At 33.4% G+C, this 17,156-nt stretch overlaps 1 protein-coding gene across 4 annotated transcripts in view; it reads left to right on the plus strand.

The window, feature by feature from the left end:
* The window catches only part of LOC140449771 (cardioacceleratory peptide receptor-like), a 544,190-nt gene that overhangs the window by 454,023 nt on the left and 73,011 nt on the right, over positions 1 to 17,156 (plus strand). For 3 of the 4 annotated variants that reach the window (XM_072543104.1, XM_072543106.1, XM_072543105.1), the window contains exon 4: positions 10,439 to 10,636. The exons of the other annotated variant lie outside the window; for it this stretch is intronic. In XM_072543104.1, the coding sequence (XP_072399205.1) occupies positions 10,439 to 10,636 (198 nt within the window). The remainder of the gene's footprint in view (positions 1 to 10,438; positions 10,637 to 17,156) is intronic. 4 annotated transcript variants of the gene reach the window in all.

The raw sequence follows: 17,156 nt of genomic DNA on the forward strand, positions 1-17,156 counted from the left end.
CTAACATGCGTTATCTTTTATAGAAGTTTAACATTGACGGTGGAAGAATTTGTGAATTTTTAATTGTCAATATTAATGTTTAAACCTCCATTCTTCTTTTTTCGTGCCCTACCAAGACTGCTAGAGTTTTTGTCGCTCTCTAGTAAATGAATTCCATAGAAAACTCATCTCGTAGCTACGAATGTTTCTATATATATATATATATATATATATATATATATATATATATATATATATATATATATATATATATATATATATATAAATTATATTCAATAGTTGAATAGCAGAGGTTTGATCGGTTAATAATTGGCAAATGAAAGTCGTCAACTACTTCATTGATTTATTTGAATACTTTTCGCAAAGCATCATCAGTTCACTACAAATAGAAAAGATCTTAGAATATAAGTAAACAACGAACAGGGTTCATACTTACAAAAACAATTTGTAAGTTTTTTCTAGAAGTTATAAAAACTCTACGATAACTTAACATTAAAACTTACTAACTAAACGAGAAAAAAGAAACAAAAAACACAATAAAAACTGTAAAAGAGCACTATTGTTCATTTAATTTTGACCGATGGCTTCATTTGAATGTTGGTTTAAGCTCTTTTAGGTTTCAAGAGTCAAACCACACTAATCTTTTTGATTGTTTCCGTTGTAGGATGTCAAAATTTCACATGTGGCTTGTTTTCGTGCATGTGTTTATTTGGAATGCAGGGAGGTACGTTTATCGAGGGAATTGGTAAACGAAAAGAGACCGACCTTTTTTAAAAAAGTATTCATTTTTTTCTTAAAAAAAAAAGAAAGTAGAATAGGAATGAAGTTAATGTCTTGTAAGGGTTTTTTTTATTTGTTTTGTATGATGAGAGAGTGATATATCTGGCTCAAGTTGCCGATATCGGTTTTTTTACGACCAAGATGGTTTAGAAATCCTAATGTCGTTTTGTGGGACGTTAGTCGACCTTAAAAAGAGCGGCTGGTCTGGCCAATGTAGCAGGAGTTGCACTCTGCACAGGGTATATGATAGACGATATTAGTTTGTTCTAGAGATTTCTGGAACAAGTAAATGTCATCTATCATATACCTTGTGCTGAGTGTGAGTCATGCTACATCGGGCAGACAGGAAGATCACTGAGATTGCGTCTTACGACACACCGCTGTGATATCAACTTATCTAAGCATACTTGTGCTCTTGCCCAGCATGCAATTAACATTAAACACAAAGTGGACTTTAATGAAGTTAAGATTCTTGGCAATGAACGCAATCTCGTTAAAAGGCAGTTTTTGGAAATGTGTTCAATACTTAAACACCCTAACGCTCTTAATAAGAGAACTGACATTAGTAACTTGAGCTAAATTTATCGTTCATTAATATTGCAGAATTAAGCTTAATATGTTGTTTACTTTAAAATTGTCCCCGAAGATGTATGTTCTATCATATTTTCATATTAAATAATTTCAAATAAAAATAAAATAAAATATTTTCTTACTTTATTTAACTTAGATTCATTCAACTTACATGTTATTGAATATTTTGTCAATGTTACATTTACATATGTGAAATAATTGTTTCTGATCAAATAGTTTAAGGTTGATCTGCACCCCCCAAAAGACAAACCCCAAATTCAAAAAATTTGAAAAAATTTGAGAAGGTATATGTGATGACTAGAAGTATTTTGACAACTTTCAAACAAACTTCATGTTTTCGTTTTTGAAAAAACTCAAAAAAACTACTTTTTTCCAAGTATAAAGCGGGAAAACCAAACATAGGATTTTGTTAATTTTTTTACAGCATCAAGATATGATTATAAGAAATACTTATGAATTTTTTGAAAATTTTTGAATTTACAGTTTTGTTCCAATAGGAAAAAATAATATGTTTCGGCTTATAATAAAGTTACCGGTAAGAAACCGAAAAAATTTTTAATAACAAAATATATAAAACTGTAAAAGTGGAAAATATTTGCAACAAAAAGTTAAATATTTTTTCCTAAACATATGAAAAATCTCGTTAAACAAGAATTGTCTTGAACTGCCGCCTTCAAATTGTAATGTAGGGAGATGGCTCCATCTGAAGCAATGGTAGTATTTATCATCGATAGATAGCATTACATTCGGCTTCGAAACGCTTCAAGCGAAACGTCACACTAACAGGGTTGCCATATCAATTACTTTGTACAACACTTTGGCAGATAACAACAAAATTTAATTGGAATGTTATCGGTTTGAACTTTGAACCGGTCATGCTGAAACTTACAGAGTTACAGAATAGTAGATACTGCAACTTTTATTTTGAAAGTAGGATATCATAAAATTTACACTCTATAAGTAATATATCTATAAAAAACCTATTTAGTTTTAAAAACCTATTTAGGTGTTTTTAGTTAATTATTTTAGTATTTATAAAAATAGTGTTTCTTGCATAACCAGTGGCGTACACAGAATTTGTCTGAGGGGGGTTTGAAATTTTTTTATGCTACCTCCATTTTGAGTCCCTAACATTTGGGTTTTAGTTTAATTTAAAGTACTAAAGATAGCAGTGCCAAAGATTCAGGTATCTATTATCCTGCCTACCAACTAAAACCACCCTCTCTTACTTGTGTGCATTTGACTGTCGCACGTACCGTACTCCGAAAGTGGGGCGAAGACATTTTTGGAACACTCCCTTCTCTTATCTAAATCTTATCTATTGTTCTGAAACTATTTTCTTGTGGCTTTTAAAGTAATTACTATTTTAATGGGAATAAGCCAACTTGTAAATACAATACATTTTGGAGACGGCTATCGCCGTATTCCCGTTCTTCTCCGCCAATCCTGCCGGTTTAAGGCATGCTCCTCCTCCAAACCTTTCGATTCCATCGCTCTTCTAATTCCTTCATTCCATGAGCGTCAAGTTCTACCTCTTTTTCTTCTTCCAGGGGGCATCCATTTGTGAAGTTTTTGGGGCCAACGTTCGTCAGGCATTCTCAATAGGTGTCCAAACCATTTTGAACTTCTTTTTTTCTATTCTGTCAATGACCGTTTCTGTAGCGTTGGTCTTCCTTTTCTGGCTTGATGTTCTAGCACTTCTTCTCAAATAATCCATTTCAACTGCTAACAATCTTCTCTTCAGGTCTGCATTGACAATTGTCCATACTTCAGAGCCATAACAAAGAACTGATTCAACCATGGTTTGCCCTATTCTTTTTTTGTTCCTTTTGGAAATGTTGCGATCCCACCATAAGGAGTTCAGACATCCTACAATTTTACGTCTCTGAGTAATTCGGTGTTTAATTTCGGTTTGTCCCAAGCCGTCTTAGCAATGAGTGCACTTAAATATTTAAATTTTTCCACTTGTTTGATTTCCACGTGCTCGTCGATCAACACTTCAAACCTTGCATCTGAATTGATGGTTTTTCCAATTATGGAGGGCTGCCTCAATATATAAATTAAACAGTGAGTGTGACATTATGCATCCTTGTTTTAGTCCTTTAGTTACTTTTATTGACTCTGATAGTCTATTTCCGATTTTTAGGTAAGTAGTGTTCTCATTGTATACTTCTGTAATTATTCCTAAAAGGTATGGACTAATGTCGAGTTGTTGCCACAATTTAAGTCTTGGAACTGTATCATACGCCTTTTCTAGGTCGATGAAGGCTAGATGTACTTTGGTACCAACTACTATTCTTTTTTCTATTAATTGTTGGAGTATAAACAAGTTATTAGTGCAAGATCAAAGATCAAAGATTCAAACGTCAATAAACTTATTTTAACCTTCAATTGTGGCTTATTTCCATTAAAATAGTAATTAGATCTTATCTCTGTCGTTGGCTCGGTTGGTGTTTCTCTTCTTCTTCTTTCTTTTTAATGACTGCTCGGATGTAATTGTGAACACTATTCCACCCCTCCGTACTTCCAGTCATCTTCACGATCATCTCTCTTACAGTCACAGGGTTCATACCTATTTCTTTCTCTGTTTCTCTCCACTGTACATCTATTACACTCCAGCATTGTGTGAGTAACAATGTCGGAATATTCGCAGTATAGGCATTTATCTGTATCTGTCTTTCTGAACCTATGAAGATACGCCCTAAAACAGACAATCTAACCAGTCCCCTTAGGCTCGGGATCAGCATCTTGGTCCACTGGGCAACATCTTCCTTGTTGTTCTCCTCTTCTTGCCATCTTTCCATTGATCTTTTCCTTTCTTCTTTTTTTTTATAGCTGTTGTCAAATGCTCTCTTCTCTCATAGAGATGTCTCTTTTCTACTGCTAGCACATGCAGAGAAACACAACCCGTGATAGTCCACAATGTCTACCACCTGTCTACTTTTGTTATAAGCCTAATATTAGATATGAATCTAATATCATATTGTGTATTTATACAATAATTATTGTGTTCTGCATATTTAACGTGGTAATTTAATTATTCAATTAGCGTTGTTGGATTTTTTGTATTGTGTGTGAAAGTCAAGTTACATTTTCCTACTATTCTTTATATATTTTTTTACTGGTAAGATAGAAAAGCCACCTAGGGCTCGATAACACGGAAAGAGTCCCACCAGAGCTCAATCCTTTTGATACCGTAGGTATCTGGGATGAGTGAATTTTCCCCTTAGATGGAGTGTGAGCCGTATGACTAAATCTGGGATACTAATACTCAAAAGCAAACTTAATTCCAAGCACATAGTAAAAGCAATAAACACATACGCAATACCACTTTTCACATACTCATTTGGCTTTATAAAATGGTCGAATACGGAAACTGAAGAACTAATTAGACCAAATAGAACCGTGATAACTAAATAGGCATCAACTACCAGAAATCGTACATTCAACGTATGACACTACCACGCACACAAGGTGAGAGAAGAACATCGTGTTTTGGAAATATCATTCACTACTTAAAGATAAAAAACAGCAAAAAACAAAGACAAAAATATATAGAGCAGCAATTAGACCGGTGATAGCATACGTAGCAAAAGTAATATGTCTTACGAAAATAGATATAAAGAAAATAAAAATATAAATAAATCCCACTAAAATATTTAATAATACCAGATAATTTAATTTTTAACTGTCAACAAAAATCTAATATACGCATGTATAAATTTAATGGTAATACGATATTCACAGATAGCGCCGCTAAGTACCTCTTTGTCGATAAAAATGTTTACATAATAAATATGTGTCATTTTTCAATGATATGTGTGGATTATGTTCTTGCAAATGCGTAACTTTAATATATTCCGATTGACACAGCGGAGCAGTAAAATATTATACATAAAGATGTTGTTAAAGATATCTTTGCTTACTTGGTCTACTAGGTATTTGATAAAATTACTGTCTATCACAACTTGGCAACTCAGCCAATGGATATAATGATAGAAAACTGTAATTTATATTAGGGTTTGAAAATATTACAGAGTCGTCATGTAGAAATCTACGATTAAGTTAAAAAAATTACCACAGTAGTATGCCGCAGTAGAGCCATCTCTAGGATCAGAAACAAATTAATCGAGGGTGAAGATCAACCTTAATAAAATTTTGTAATTAAAATTGATTCATACAATCTTCATTAGTCCCAGTTCCAAATGTTATGAACCTTGGACTGTTGGAAGGTGAATCAATCTTCACCTGTTGGCTGGCTATTCAGCCACAACGTAGACTATTATCTGACATCCGACATCCGACTAATAGCAAATATGTACTACAATCAGAAAGCAGTAGTGAGAGTAGAGAATAATACCACTAAAGAAATTGAAATAAAGCGAGGTGTGAGACAAGGGTGTATACTGTCACCAACCCTGTTTAATCTCTATTCCGAAGACGTAATGAATAGAACACTCTCTGAGCAATCCGTAGGTATTGAAATAAATGGTGTTAGATTAAACAATGTGGGATTTGCCGACGACACCGTTCTGATCGCAGAAACACTTGAAGAGCTACAGACATTGGTGAATAAGATAGCAGACTGCAGCGAACAATACGGACTATCTTTGAACATAAAGAAAACTAAATTTATGGTAATATCGAAATCAACACAAAATGTCCAAAATTTATATTTACACAATGAAATTATCGATCGAGTTAGCAAATACAAATATTTAGACACTTTTATAAATGAAGACAACGATAGCTCAGCAGAAATTAAAATAAGAATAGAAAAAGCCAGATCCATATTCACTAAAATGAAGAGAGTGTTCTGCGGAAGAGATTTGAGCCTTGAAATGAAACTTCGCCTGATGAGATGTTACGTACTTTCTGTGCTGTTCTACGGAATGGAGTCATGAACGTTGAAAAAGATTGATACCAAAAAATTAGAGGCATTTGAACTGTGGATGTATCGCAGAATCCTGAGAATATCATGGACCGAGAGAGTCACAAATGTCGAGGTCTTGAGAAGAATGAATAAAGAAAAGGAAGTCATATTTACGATCAAAAAACGAAAACTGCAATACTTGGGACACATTACAAGAGGCGAAAGATATTAACTGCTTCGAATAATTATGCAAAGAAAAATAGCAGGAAAAAGGTCCATAGGAATAAGACGAAACTCCTGGCTAAAGAATCTACGGGAATGGTATAGCTGTAGCAGCAACGAATTGTTTCGGTCAGCAGTTTCGCAAATACGTATAGCCCTGATGATCGCCAACCTTCGGAACGAAGATGGCACTTGAAGAAGAAGAAGTAGACTATTAAATACGCCTTGCTGTTCTGTCATATTTTAACCCCAAGGCCACTGTCTTTTCTCGTTGGTTGGCGTGGTTTCTATTTGTTGCTCTCATTTAACCTTCAGCAACTGAGAAGCTTAAGAATGGTAACCTCATTATATTTTTTTTTAAATATCACTATAATAATTCAATCTTAATTAATTTAATAATGTTACCTAAAGTTAAAATTAAATTTAACTAATAATATACTGTTAGAAGTGCATCTTATGATCTTTTTAGTTCTCTGGAAATTAATGTTTTTTACTTGAGATTTTACATATTTTTATATACATGTACAATTACCACATGGTCTTTTGCTGTGCTAAGTTTGAGTTAATTTGTAAACTGTATTTAGTTCCAATTAATGGTTTATACAACGTAATCTTATAATGTCCATTGTCGTAAGCTTCTTTACATATTTAATATCATTGACTGCTACATAGCTTTTAGAGGTAACACACTTATAATAACTTTTCTATGGATGTTTGGTTTTTCATATTGTTCTTTTTAGATGAACTGATGATGCTTTCTGATTAGAAAGCGAAACATCTTCCATAAATAGATGAAGTAGCCACCTTCTTTGTCTTTTTTTTCTCCACTTTGACCGAATATATATATATATATATATATATATATATATATATATATATATATATATATATATATATATACACTCGCGATCATAAAATCCGGGTCACCTTGAAAATTTCAAGTTTCTTGAATATTTTTTCATCTTGCAGTAATAACCTTTTTTTAGGCTAATGTATTTTTTATTTGTCATTAATGTTTGTCTGAAAGAAAGAAAACACGGGTTTTTTATTGTTTTTATTGAAAAAGCAGAAAACAAACCAAATTGACGAAACAGACATACGAAAGAAAAAATGAAAAATACAGAACGTGGTAAAATATCGGTGGAATTTCAATGACTAATATCGTGTATTGCCTCCCCTTGCTCTAATAACCTCTTGCAGACGACGGGCCATATTCTCAATTTTTCTCCGGATTACATGATGTGGTATGTTATTCCACTCTCTCACTAACAGATCCTTAGGCTCCTGTGCGTTGTTAGGAGGAGGTGTATGGGTTTGAATACGTATTTTCAAATCGTCCCAGAGATGTTTGATGTAATTCAGATCTGGAGATGTAGCTAGCCAGGGTAACCTCGTAATTCCAACCTTGTCCAAGTATTGCATACTGATCCTGGCAACCTGCGGTCGAACGTTGTCCTGCGTAAAAACTGCGTCTTCTCCAAGCCCTGTCATGGTAAGCATAACATGTTCTTCCGGAATCTCCGTAATGTACCTTCGTCCAGTTAGGGACCCATTTTCGATGAAGGGTAATTCTGTGTGGAAGTCGGAAGATATACCTCCCCAAGCCATGACCGAGCCTCCACCAAATGACATTCTTGGAGCAATGCAAGCTTGTGAAAATCGTTCACCGGTTCTCCTCCAAACTCTTACACGTCCATCGGATCCAGTTAGGCAGAAACGGGATTCATCTGAGAATAACACTTTGCTACAATCGTTAATTCCCCAATGCGCGTATTGTCGAGCAAAAGCTAGTCGTGCAACTCGAGGCACCCGGCGAAGTGGCGGTCCTCTAGTCATTACCTGAGAAGATAGTCAAGAAGAACGAAGTCTTCTTCTGACTGTTGCAACACTAAAATTGCAATTTCGTACTTCCTCTAGACGATTTTGATGCATAACCGCAGTTAAGGTCCGGTTTCGTAAAGCCTGAAACACAAGGAAACGGTCATCTAGTGCCTTGGTCGTTCTTCTTCGTCCAGAGCCAGGTCGCCTGGTTAGCAAACTTGCCTCCTGAAAGCGTTGAAGCACTCGTTGAACCGTAGAAAGGCTTACGCCAACAGTTCTTGCGACTTGCCATTGAGTGTATCCGTCTTCCACAAGTGCAATAATTTGTGCCGTTTCAACAACAGTCAAAGACATTTTTGTCAAAAAATAAACAATAATAATGGCACTAATAAACACTAATGGTGGCAATAATAAACTTTTGTCCGTTGCATTTGAACAGAAAGTAGAAGTACACACGAGACATTTAAAACAAGCGGAGTTAGAGGTAGCGTTCATTTTGGGAAGTGTGCACTTTACCGCGAAATCGGCACTATTGGAATTCTTTGTTACAAAGGAAACCGCAACAATTCTCAGAAACATGCATTAGTATGTATTTGTGTTATTATTATTTACGATAAAGCTCGTTAAAAATGAAATATCGGTGATTTTCAAGGTGACCCGGATTTTATGATCGCGAGTGTATATATATATATATATATATATATATATATATATATATATATATATATATATATATATATATATATAATATGAAGGGGAGACATTATGAAGTGCTTGGTTTATGATATAGATAATGATAATAATAACACTTTGCAAGAAACAATCGAAAATGTAGGTTTATACTGCAAAAATAATAACTGTACAAGAGCTGCTTGAACTGATGCAGAAATTTAGACCAACAGGGCCAGTTTGCAATAAAAAATATAACCGACAGGGACAGGTAAATAACGAAGCAATCCAAATAGCCGTTTTAGGGCAAGTTAACTTAGAGGCTGAGCAATCACTCAATGTCAACAATAAGCAGAGCAATCGTATTTCATCTTCTACAGCCTTTCAAATCTTCCATAAATTTAAGTTCCATCCATGCAAATTTAAATTTTTCCGATGAATTCTCATTTTTATTAAATGACTTGGTGAACAGACATAATTGCCGATACTGGGCTGAGAGTGATCCACATATTGTGCATGAATTTCACATATAGGTTAACTGAAAGGTTAAACTTATGATGTAATATTTTAGTGTCATTATAATTTCTGCCGCCTTCCATAACTTTGGTACGTACCTCAGCCTAAAGGAAGCGTTTATAAGATGTGTTAATTTTATTATAGCTTTCCTTGGAAGTTGCTTTAACACTTTCCCAGTAATTAGATCAAATCCAGGAACTTTCTTTGGATTTATATTTTCTTTTATTTCCAAATTACTTATTTTGGAGTTACAAAACTAATCTCCATTTCATCTTGATCAGGGAGCTCCCAGTTAATTATTTCTTGTTCTTCATTTGGTTGAAAAGTATTTTCTAGGTGGTCAGCAAACCTGTTGGCCTTTTGTATATTGCTTCTTGCCCAGCTGCCCAGTTATATAAAATGAATTTCCATTAAGTAACGGTCGAATCCATCACATATTGATAATCATTAAAATAGAGATTGTTAGTTAAAATATATTTATACAAAAAATTACGGATGAGAGGTAAAATCTCGGAATTCTACGTTGTTGCGAACGTGTTAGTTCCAGGGCTCACGACGCAACTGTTTTAAAACTACGGTCTGAACCGATTGCACTAGCAACTATTTTTTATCTCGGCAGCGTAAAACCACGGGAATTCGCCCACGAGACGGTGCGCCTAAAACTGGTTTCCAACTAATTTTAACCATCATTTTAAAATTGTTACGTCGTGACGCTGGAACTTAATGTTTTCTACTTACATTATCATATTGTTTTTTTTATAATCAATATAATAGGTAAAAATCCGATACACGACACGACCATCGCAAGACACAACTACCAAACAGCATTTCCCATGTCTTAACTTTCATATTTTACCGTGTATATGGTGTCCTATTGCTTTTTATCACTGAGGACTTAATAAATTAGATGTACTGAAATATTTAACATTAAGACTAGGACCTAAAGTGAAAATCTTTTGTTTACAGACTTATCCGTAGGACTGATCAATGTATCTACAGATATAGCTTGGAGGATTACAGTAGCTTGGCATGCGGGCAATATTTTGTGCAAGCTCATCCGCTTCCTTCAAGCAGTCGTGACATACTCTTCCACTTACGTTCTGGTTGCTCTCTCAATAGACAGATACGACGCTATAACACATCCCATGAACTTCTCAGGAAGCTGTAAGTATTTTCTTTGTGTTGGTTTATTTTAAATTAGTCAGCATTATTTAAAAATGTAGTTGTACAACATACATATACAGGGTGTTTCAAAAAGGTATGTCATAAATTAAATCACGCATTCCGGGGACAAAAATAAATCGATTGAATCCAACTTACCTTAGGACAAAAGTGTACACAAAAAAAGTTACAGCCCTTTGAAGTTACAAAATAAAAATTATTTTTTTGAATTATCTCCTAAACTACTTGACATTTTCTAATAAAAATGGACACGTTACTTACTTGTTATTTTTTTAAAAGTATTTTTCATAAAAACGAAACAACAAAATCTAAGAGCTCAGAAAAATTAAAGCCCCCAAACTTTTGAGTACGTTCAAATCAGATAAATTTTGTGGCATCATTAGTTTAACACATTATTTTTAAAAAAATTTTGCCTCCTATCACTTTTTTCAAAAAACAGTTTTTATTGGGTTACGGCCCTTTTCATTAACCTTTAAAAAATTACGTGCAACTAAATAAATGGCTTAAATGAATTAACAAGTACAAAAAATGTCTATAACCTCTATAAATATGATATTAGAATAAATGTTCAAAATGACCCCCATTTTCTTCAATACACATTCGGTATCGTTTTAATAAGGAAAACCTAATGCGCTGAAAAATCATATTTTTCTGACGAAATTGATTTGAGGCTTCAATTATTCTAACCCTCAATTGTTGTTGGTCCTCTATTGTTACAGAATACACTTTCTCTTTTATAAACCTCCAAAAGCAAAAGTCCATGGGGTGACCTGGACTTCTGGGTGGCCAAGAAATAGGTGCGTCACGACCCCTTCCAATCCACCGACCAGGATACTGCCTGCAAAGGTATTAGCTGACTTCATTACTGTAATGCGGTGGAGCGCCATCTTGTAAAAACCACATATTTTGCCTTATTGCAATATTCACTTCTTCCAAATACTCTTGAAAATCGTTTGCCAAGAACTGCAAATAATTATCACCATTTAAATTGTTGGGAAGAAATACTGGGGCTATTAGATTGTTATCTACAATTCCTGCCCAAACATTAACTTTGAAAGTTCTTTGGTGAAAAGTCGTGTTTTTGGCGTGAGGATTTTCGTTGGCCCAAATGTGCTCGTTATGATGGTGCATAATGCACTGCCTTGCGGCTGCTGCACTATTTCCTTGACGTTCACCTACGATCTTCCTGATAGTTTATTGAAGTCATAATTTAATTTGATCCAACTTAGCCAAAGTTAAATAGATATCTGCTATTTCCTGACATATATAGGCCATTTTAAGATCAAAATTTTTAATATTAATTTATTCACACAATAAAAGATGGAACTGTTTGTAATTATTGTATCCGTAGACACTAATTGTAATTTTATGGCCAACTAGGAAAAAAATAGTTTTTCGAAAAAGTGATAAGTGGCAAAAAAGTTTTAAAAATAATGTGTTAAACTAATGATGCCACAAAACTCATTTCATTTAAACGTACTCAAAAGTTTAGGGGGATTTAGGGCTGCACACCCCCCTTTAAATTTTTTCTGTGCGCTTTGATTTAGTTGTTTCTTTTGTATGAAAAATGCTTTCAGAACAAGAAAGTAACGTGTCCATTTTTATTACAAAATGTCAAGTAGTTTAGAAGATAATGCAAAAAAAAATTTTATTTTTTAACTTCAAAGGGCTGTAACTTTTTTTGTGTACACTTTTGTACTAAAGTAAATTGGATTCAATCAACTTATTTTTATCCCGGGAATGCGTGATTTAATTTATGACATATCTTTTTGAAACACCCTGTATACTGTATTCTGAATGACTTTATACAGGGTGGTCCTTAAGTAATTGTACAAAAAGAAACAGTAGATTCTACACTTTAAAATATTACGATTTAAGCCAGATTGCCTTAATAAAATGTTGATATTAAGAAAGATACAAGGTGTTAAAGTGCAAAATTAAAATTTTATTTTTCGCTCTAACTTTCATGTTTGTAAACATTTATATATAAAAACTTACAACTGGGTACTTTTAAATATGAGAAATTATAATTTGATGCACACTTTGATATAACTGATAGAGGGCGCCACTTATTTCACATATGTGGTATAAATTTGTTCTTAACTTTTTTGCTCTTTAAGTTACATGTATTTGGGATAAAAATTATTAAAGATACATTATTTTAACAAAAAAAAGGTATACTTGTTAATAACTACAAATCTCAACAGTTTTCGAGATAATCGCATTTTAAAAATCAGCTGCATAATTCTGATCTAAGGCAATTACTCCAGGCAACGATGAAAAAATAGACAAAAACATTAATACTTCTGAAGTTTGGTACAAAATACCTTTAACTAAAGTTAATAGTTAACAAAATATTAAATAAAATAAATATATCAGCAGGATAATTAATAATAGGATTTGACAAAATAACAGAATAATAGGATTTTACATCAAACATTTTTCATTTTACGTTAAATTAAAGTCATAATCAAACATTTTGTTTACAAACCAAATTAAGAAATAGTTAAACTAAATAACATAACTTTTTGTCAAAGTAAGTGTTCGATATGTCCACTATTTTCTTTAATTCATTTGTCAATATATTCCACAAAAGATCGTCTCCTATTAAATAGCATTATTGGTTCTAAAGAAACTGCTGCACTATTTATTTCTTCCCATAGTTGCTTGCGAATATTTATGGGATTCTTATAGACACGTTGTTTTAATGCGCCCCATACACTAAAATCAAGCGGATTAAATTCGGGGCTACGTGGTGGCTATAATGTATAATGGAAGAATATATCGATGACATTACTTATTTGTATGATTACGTTACAGCTTATATACTACTATACAACTATAATTACATCTCGAACAAATGGACTATTACGATTTACTAACGAACTAATATCATGCTAAACTAAATTGCCTGTGTGTTTACTATATTTATAACAATATCGGTTATTAGGACAACGATGATGTTTTTGTAAAATTGCTGAGTCTTTCAGGTTAGATTTGTCAAAATAATGTATCTTTAATATTTTTTAACACAAGTAGAGCTAACTTAAAGAGCAAAAAAGTTAAGCGCAAATTTATGCCACATATGTGGCATATGTGGCGCCCCTTATAAGTTACATTAAAGTAAGTTTAAAATTATAATTTATCCTACTAAAAAGCATCTAACTATAAATTTTTGTTCAAAAATATGTACAAACGTAAAAGTTATAGCGAAAAATAAAATTTTAAATTTCCACTTTAACACCCTGTATCTTTCTTAATATCAACATTTTATTAAAGCAAGTTGGCTTAAATCGTAATATTTTAAAGTGCAGAATCTACGGTTTCTGTTTGTACAATTACTTAAGGACCACCCTCTATATTCATTAGCGGAACTCAAAAACGTAAGCATATATGATATTTTGTCCAATCCATTCATTCCGTCGATAGACGAAGAGCTTGTAGATAAAGTTTGATTGTTTTGGGTCTAACATTTAAAAAACAGTGTCAATATTAAATTTTTTTTATTTCCAAATATATATCTTGAAAAATGTCATAAACAGTACCTAATCGTTAAAATGCATAGATAGCCATAAGGCAATATGACAATGAAATTGATTGTGTTTATGTTGTTACGGGTATAAAAAGGTCTAATGGATCACGGATTTTTCATCTGCCCCTCCTCAGTCGCCTAAGTACACATTGTGTGAGTGTATTTGGCTAGTTAGACAGTTTAAGTAGTTACTACGAAGTACAACAAGAGTATCTTAACTAGTTGAGCAGATAGCAGGGTACTTTTGTAATTTGACTCAGAACTTTAGATTGAAAATTCTGAATTATCAGTAAGTTATAATTATATGCTGTGCCCATATCTATGTACTTTAAATCTGGACTCTTGTACAGTAATAATTTGGTATTCTTGCCACACAATTAATGAACTCTCCCTCGCTTTTTTTAATGTTCCCTTGCTAGGTTTAAATTTTTTTTTCTCCCATACTCTTTTTCTTACCTTCAATACCACGTACATCGGAATACTCTCGTAGAATCCTCTCTTATAATTTAACTAAACATGGTAGAAGGCTACCAGGTTGATACGTGTCTTCCTCTTTTGGTAGCAGCACGATCCTTGAGTTTTTTCAATTTGCCGAAAATCGGTGTATTTCAGCAGTGTATTCATGTGTTTCAATCAATAAATCAATAAAAGTGGATCTCAATGAATCCTGGAGTCTTTCGTGCACTTAAGCGCTCTATACTAGAAAAAAAAAATTAATGCTAAACACTCTTTCGTTTTCGCTACACTTCAGAAACAGATTGAAACCTGGGCAGCGGACACCTTTCTAAGAGCCCGTTTTCACACTACGTCTTATTGTACGTTTTGTGGGTCATATAAAACGTACGACAAAATGTACGTTTTGTCCAGTGTATACACACTACGTTTTTCCTTCCGTTTTCTACCTCATTTCTAATTCAGAGTCTTAAGTTGTGTGAAGTTTGTTTAGTGATTTTTTTTACCGGCCTTAAAGGCCCGTTTTCACACTACGTCTTATTGTACGTTTTGTGGGTCATATAAAACGTACGACAAAATGTACGTTTTGTCCAGTGTATACACACTACGTTTTTCCTTCCGTTTTCTACCTCATTTCTAAATCAGAGTCTTGAGTTGTGTGAAGTTTGTTTAGTGTTTTTTTTTATTATGAAGGAAACACGACTGCTTTCTTTTATTTTTTCAACTATAAAGATACTACGACTGAGGAAAAAAGGGATGAAAAGGAAAAAGATAAGATGGTCAAGAGAGTGGGCTTCTAAAAAGAAGCCAGTATTCCCACGTCTCGTTACTAAAAGAGGCGAACCAGATGACTGGCGCAATTATTTGCGAATGGACACCTTAGCCTATTGTCAATTGCTAGAGTTGGTAACACCATACATATTACAGCGTTAAGCCAAATAATTCCTGAAACCTGTAATGCAATCTACTTGGTTTTAAAACAGAACTACTTAAAAACTTTTATACAATTCAATAAATTCCCCGAGAAAATCGTGGGTGCATTGCCGCAAATTTGACATTATTAGGCTTTTTTTGGGAAAAATGAAACGAACTGCAGTGGAACTAGTCGTCAAATAAGTCAAGATCGGACTACTTGTCTGAACATGTATTTTTACGTAACGTTTTATCCTATCAGTTCTCGCAAAACTATGCTTCTCCCATCATTTCTACGATCTGACCTTGGATTTCATTTCGATTCGACAAGACGTACGTTTTGCTGTTTACATGCCACGTTTTATTGTATAGGATTTGTCCTATCCAACAAAACGTACAATAAGACGTAGCGTGAAAACCGGCCTTAATAATAGATAAAATAAATTTGTAAATAAAAAAAATATTTACTGGGGTTTTATACTTCTATTTGATGTGAAAATAACCAATTTTGATCAAATGTTTTATTTGAATACTAGCAATATTGTTTGATGAGCACTTAATTTATATAACTAGCTGGAATACGTCATATATCATGTAACACAACAGCTTGTTTTCTGTCGTATTTTATACAAATTTCTTTAAATTGGATCGTTACGACAATAATTAAATAGTCTTGTAGATTCATCATATTTTCGTAGAAAATACAGTTGCGTCACAATTGAAAAATATACACCGTTGCACGATTGCAGACGCGGTTTTCTGTTCGCAAATATTTGCCTCATGCTTCAGTATGAAAAAAAGAAAAATCTGGCAAAAGATGTATCAATTTTTTTAAACTATTTGTTTATCACTGAGAATATATTTATGTTATATTATTGGTAACGTTTACCTTCAAGGTATCTGCTCGGAGAGCTATAGTCAAGTTTACAGCCTTTTCTTTTTCGGACCCTCCATTCGCACTTGCAGCTGATTTGAACTATTTCACGTAGTTATTCCATGACGATTTTCCGTTTGAATTTTAACACAAACAGAACATCCACGCCCTTCAAATGTCGGCCGTAGCTCCAACTTCAATTTCGTCTCTTCGTCTTTAGTCTCTACTGTAATTGTATAAATTCCTTTTCTGCTGCCCCTGTTTCCTTCATCTTTTTTTTTTAATATATTTTCTTTTCTTTAAAAGACGAAATATCGGCAGTAACTTTGCTTTTTAACTAAGAAATTTTATCGTCAGGAGAAGAAATCACAGAAGTGATTTTAGAGATTTCTCACGAATTAAAATTTTTTTTACCGTCAACGAAAAACTAACGGCACTATATTTCTTCTTCTGGACTTTTCCTCCAATCTGCCAATCCCTTATATAGTTTCTTTTAAACCAATCAAACTCTTTCCCATTCAAAACAAAAAAAAAACCGCTTCTTAAAAATCTACTTTGAGGATGGTCGCTGATAGTATATCGGAACGGTGTGTTTATTTTTGGCTCTCCAAAATAGTTTAAATTAAGTGAGAACAAGTTTTCAAAATTTAACTACGCTTTGTGAAGTTATTAGTGATCAACTGAACTCACTTTTGCTATTCTGTAAGTACAGTTTTACTGTAAATTTCACC

Source organism: Diabrotica undecimpunctata, chromosome 9, assembly GCF_040954645.1.
Source record: "Diabrotica undecimpunctata isolate CICGRU chromosome 9, icDiaUnde3, whole genome shotgun sequence".
Lineage (NCBI taxonomy): Eukaryota > Metazoa > Arthropoda > Insecta > Coleoptera > Chrysomelidae > Diabrotica > Diabrotica undecimpunctata.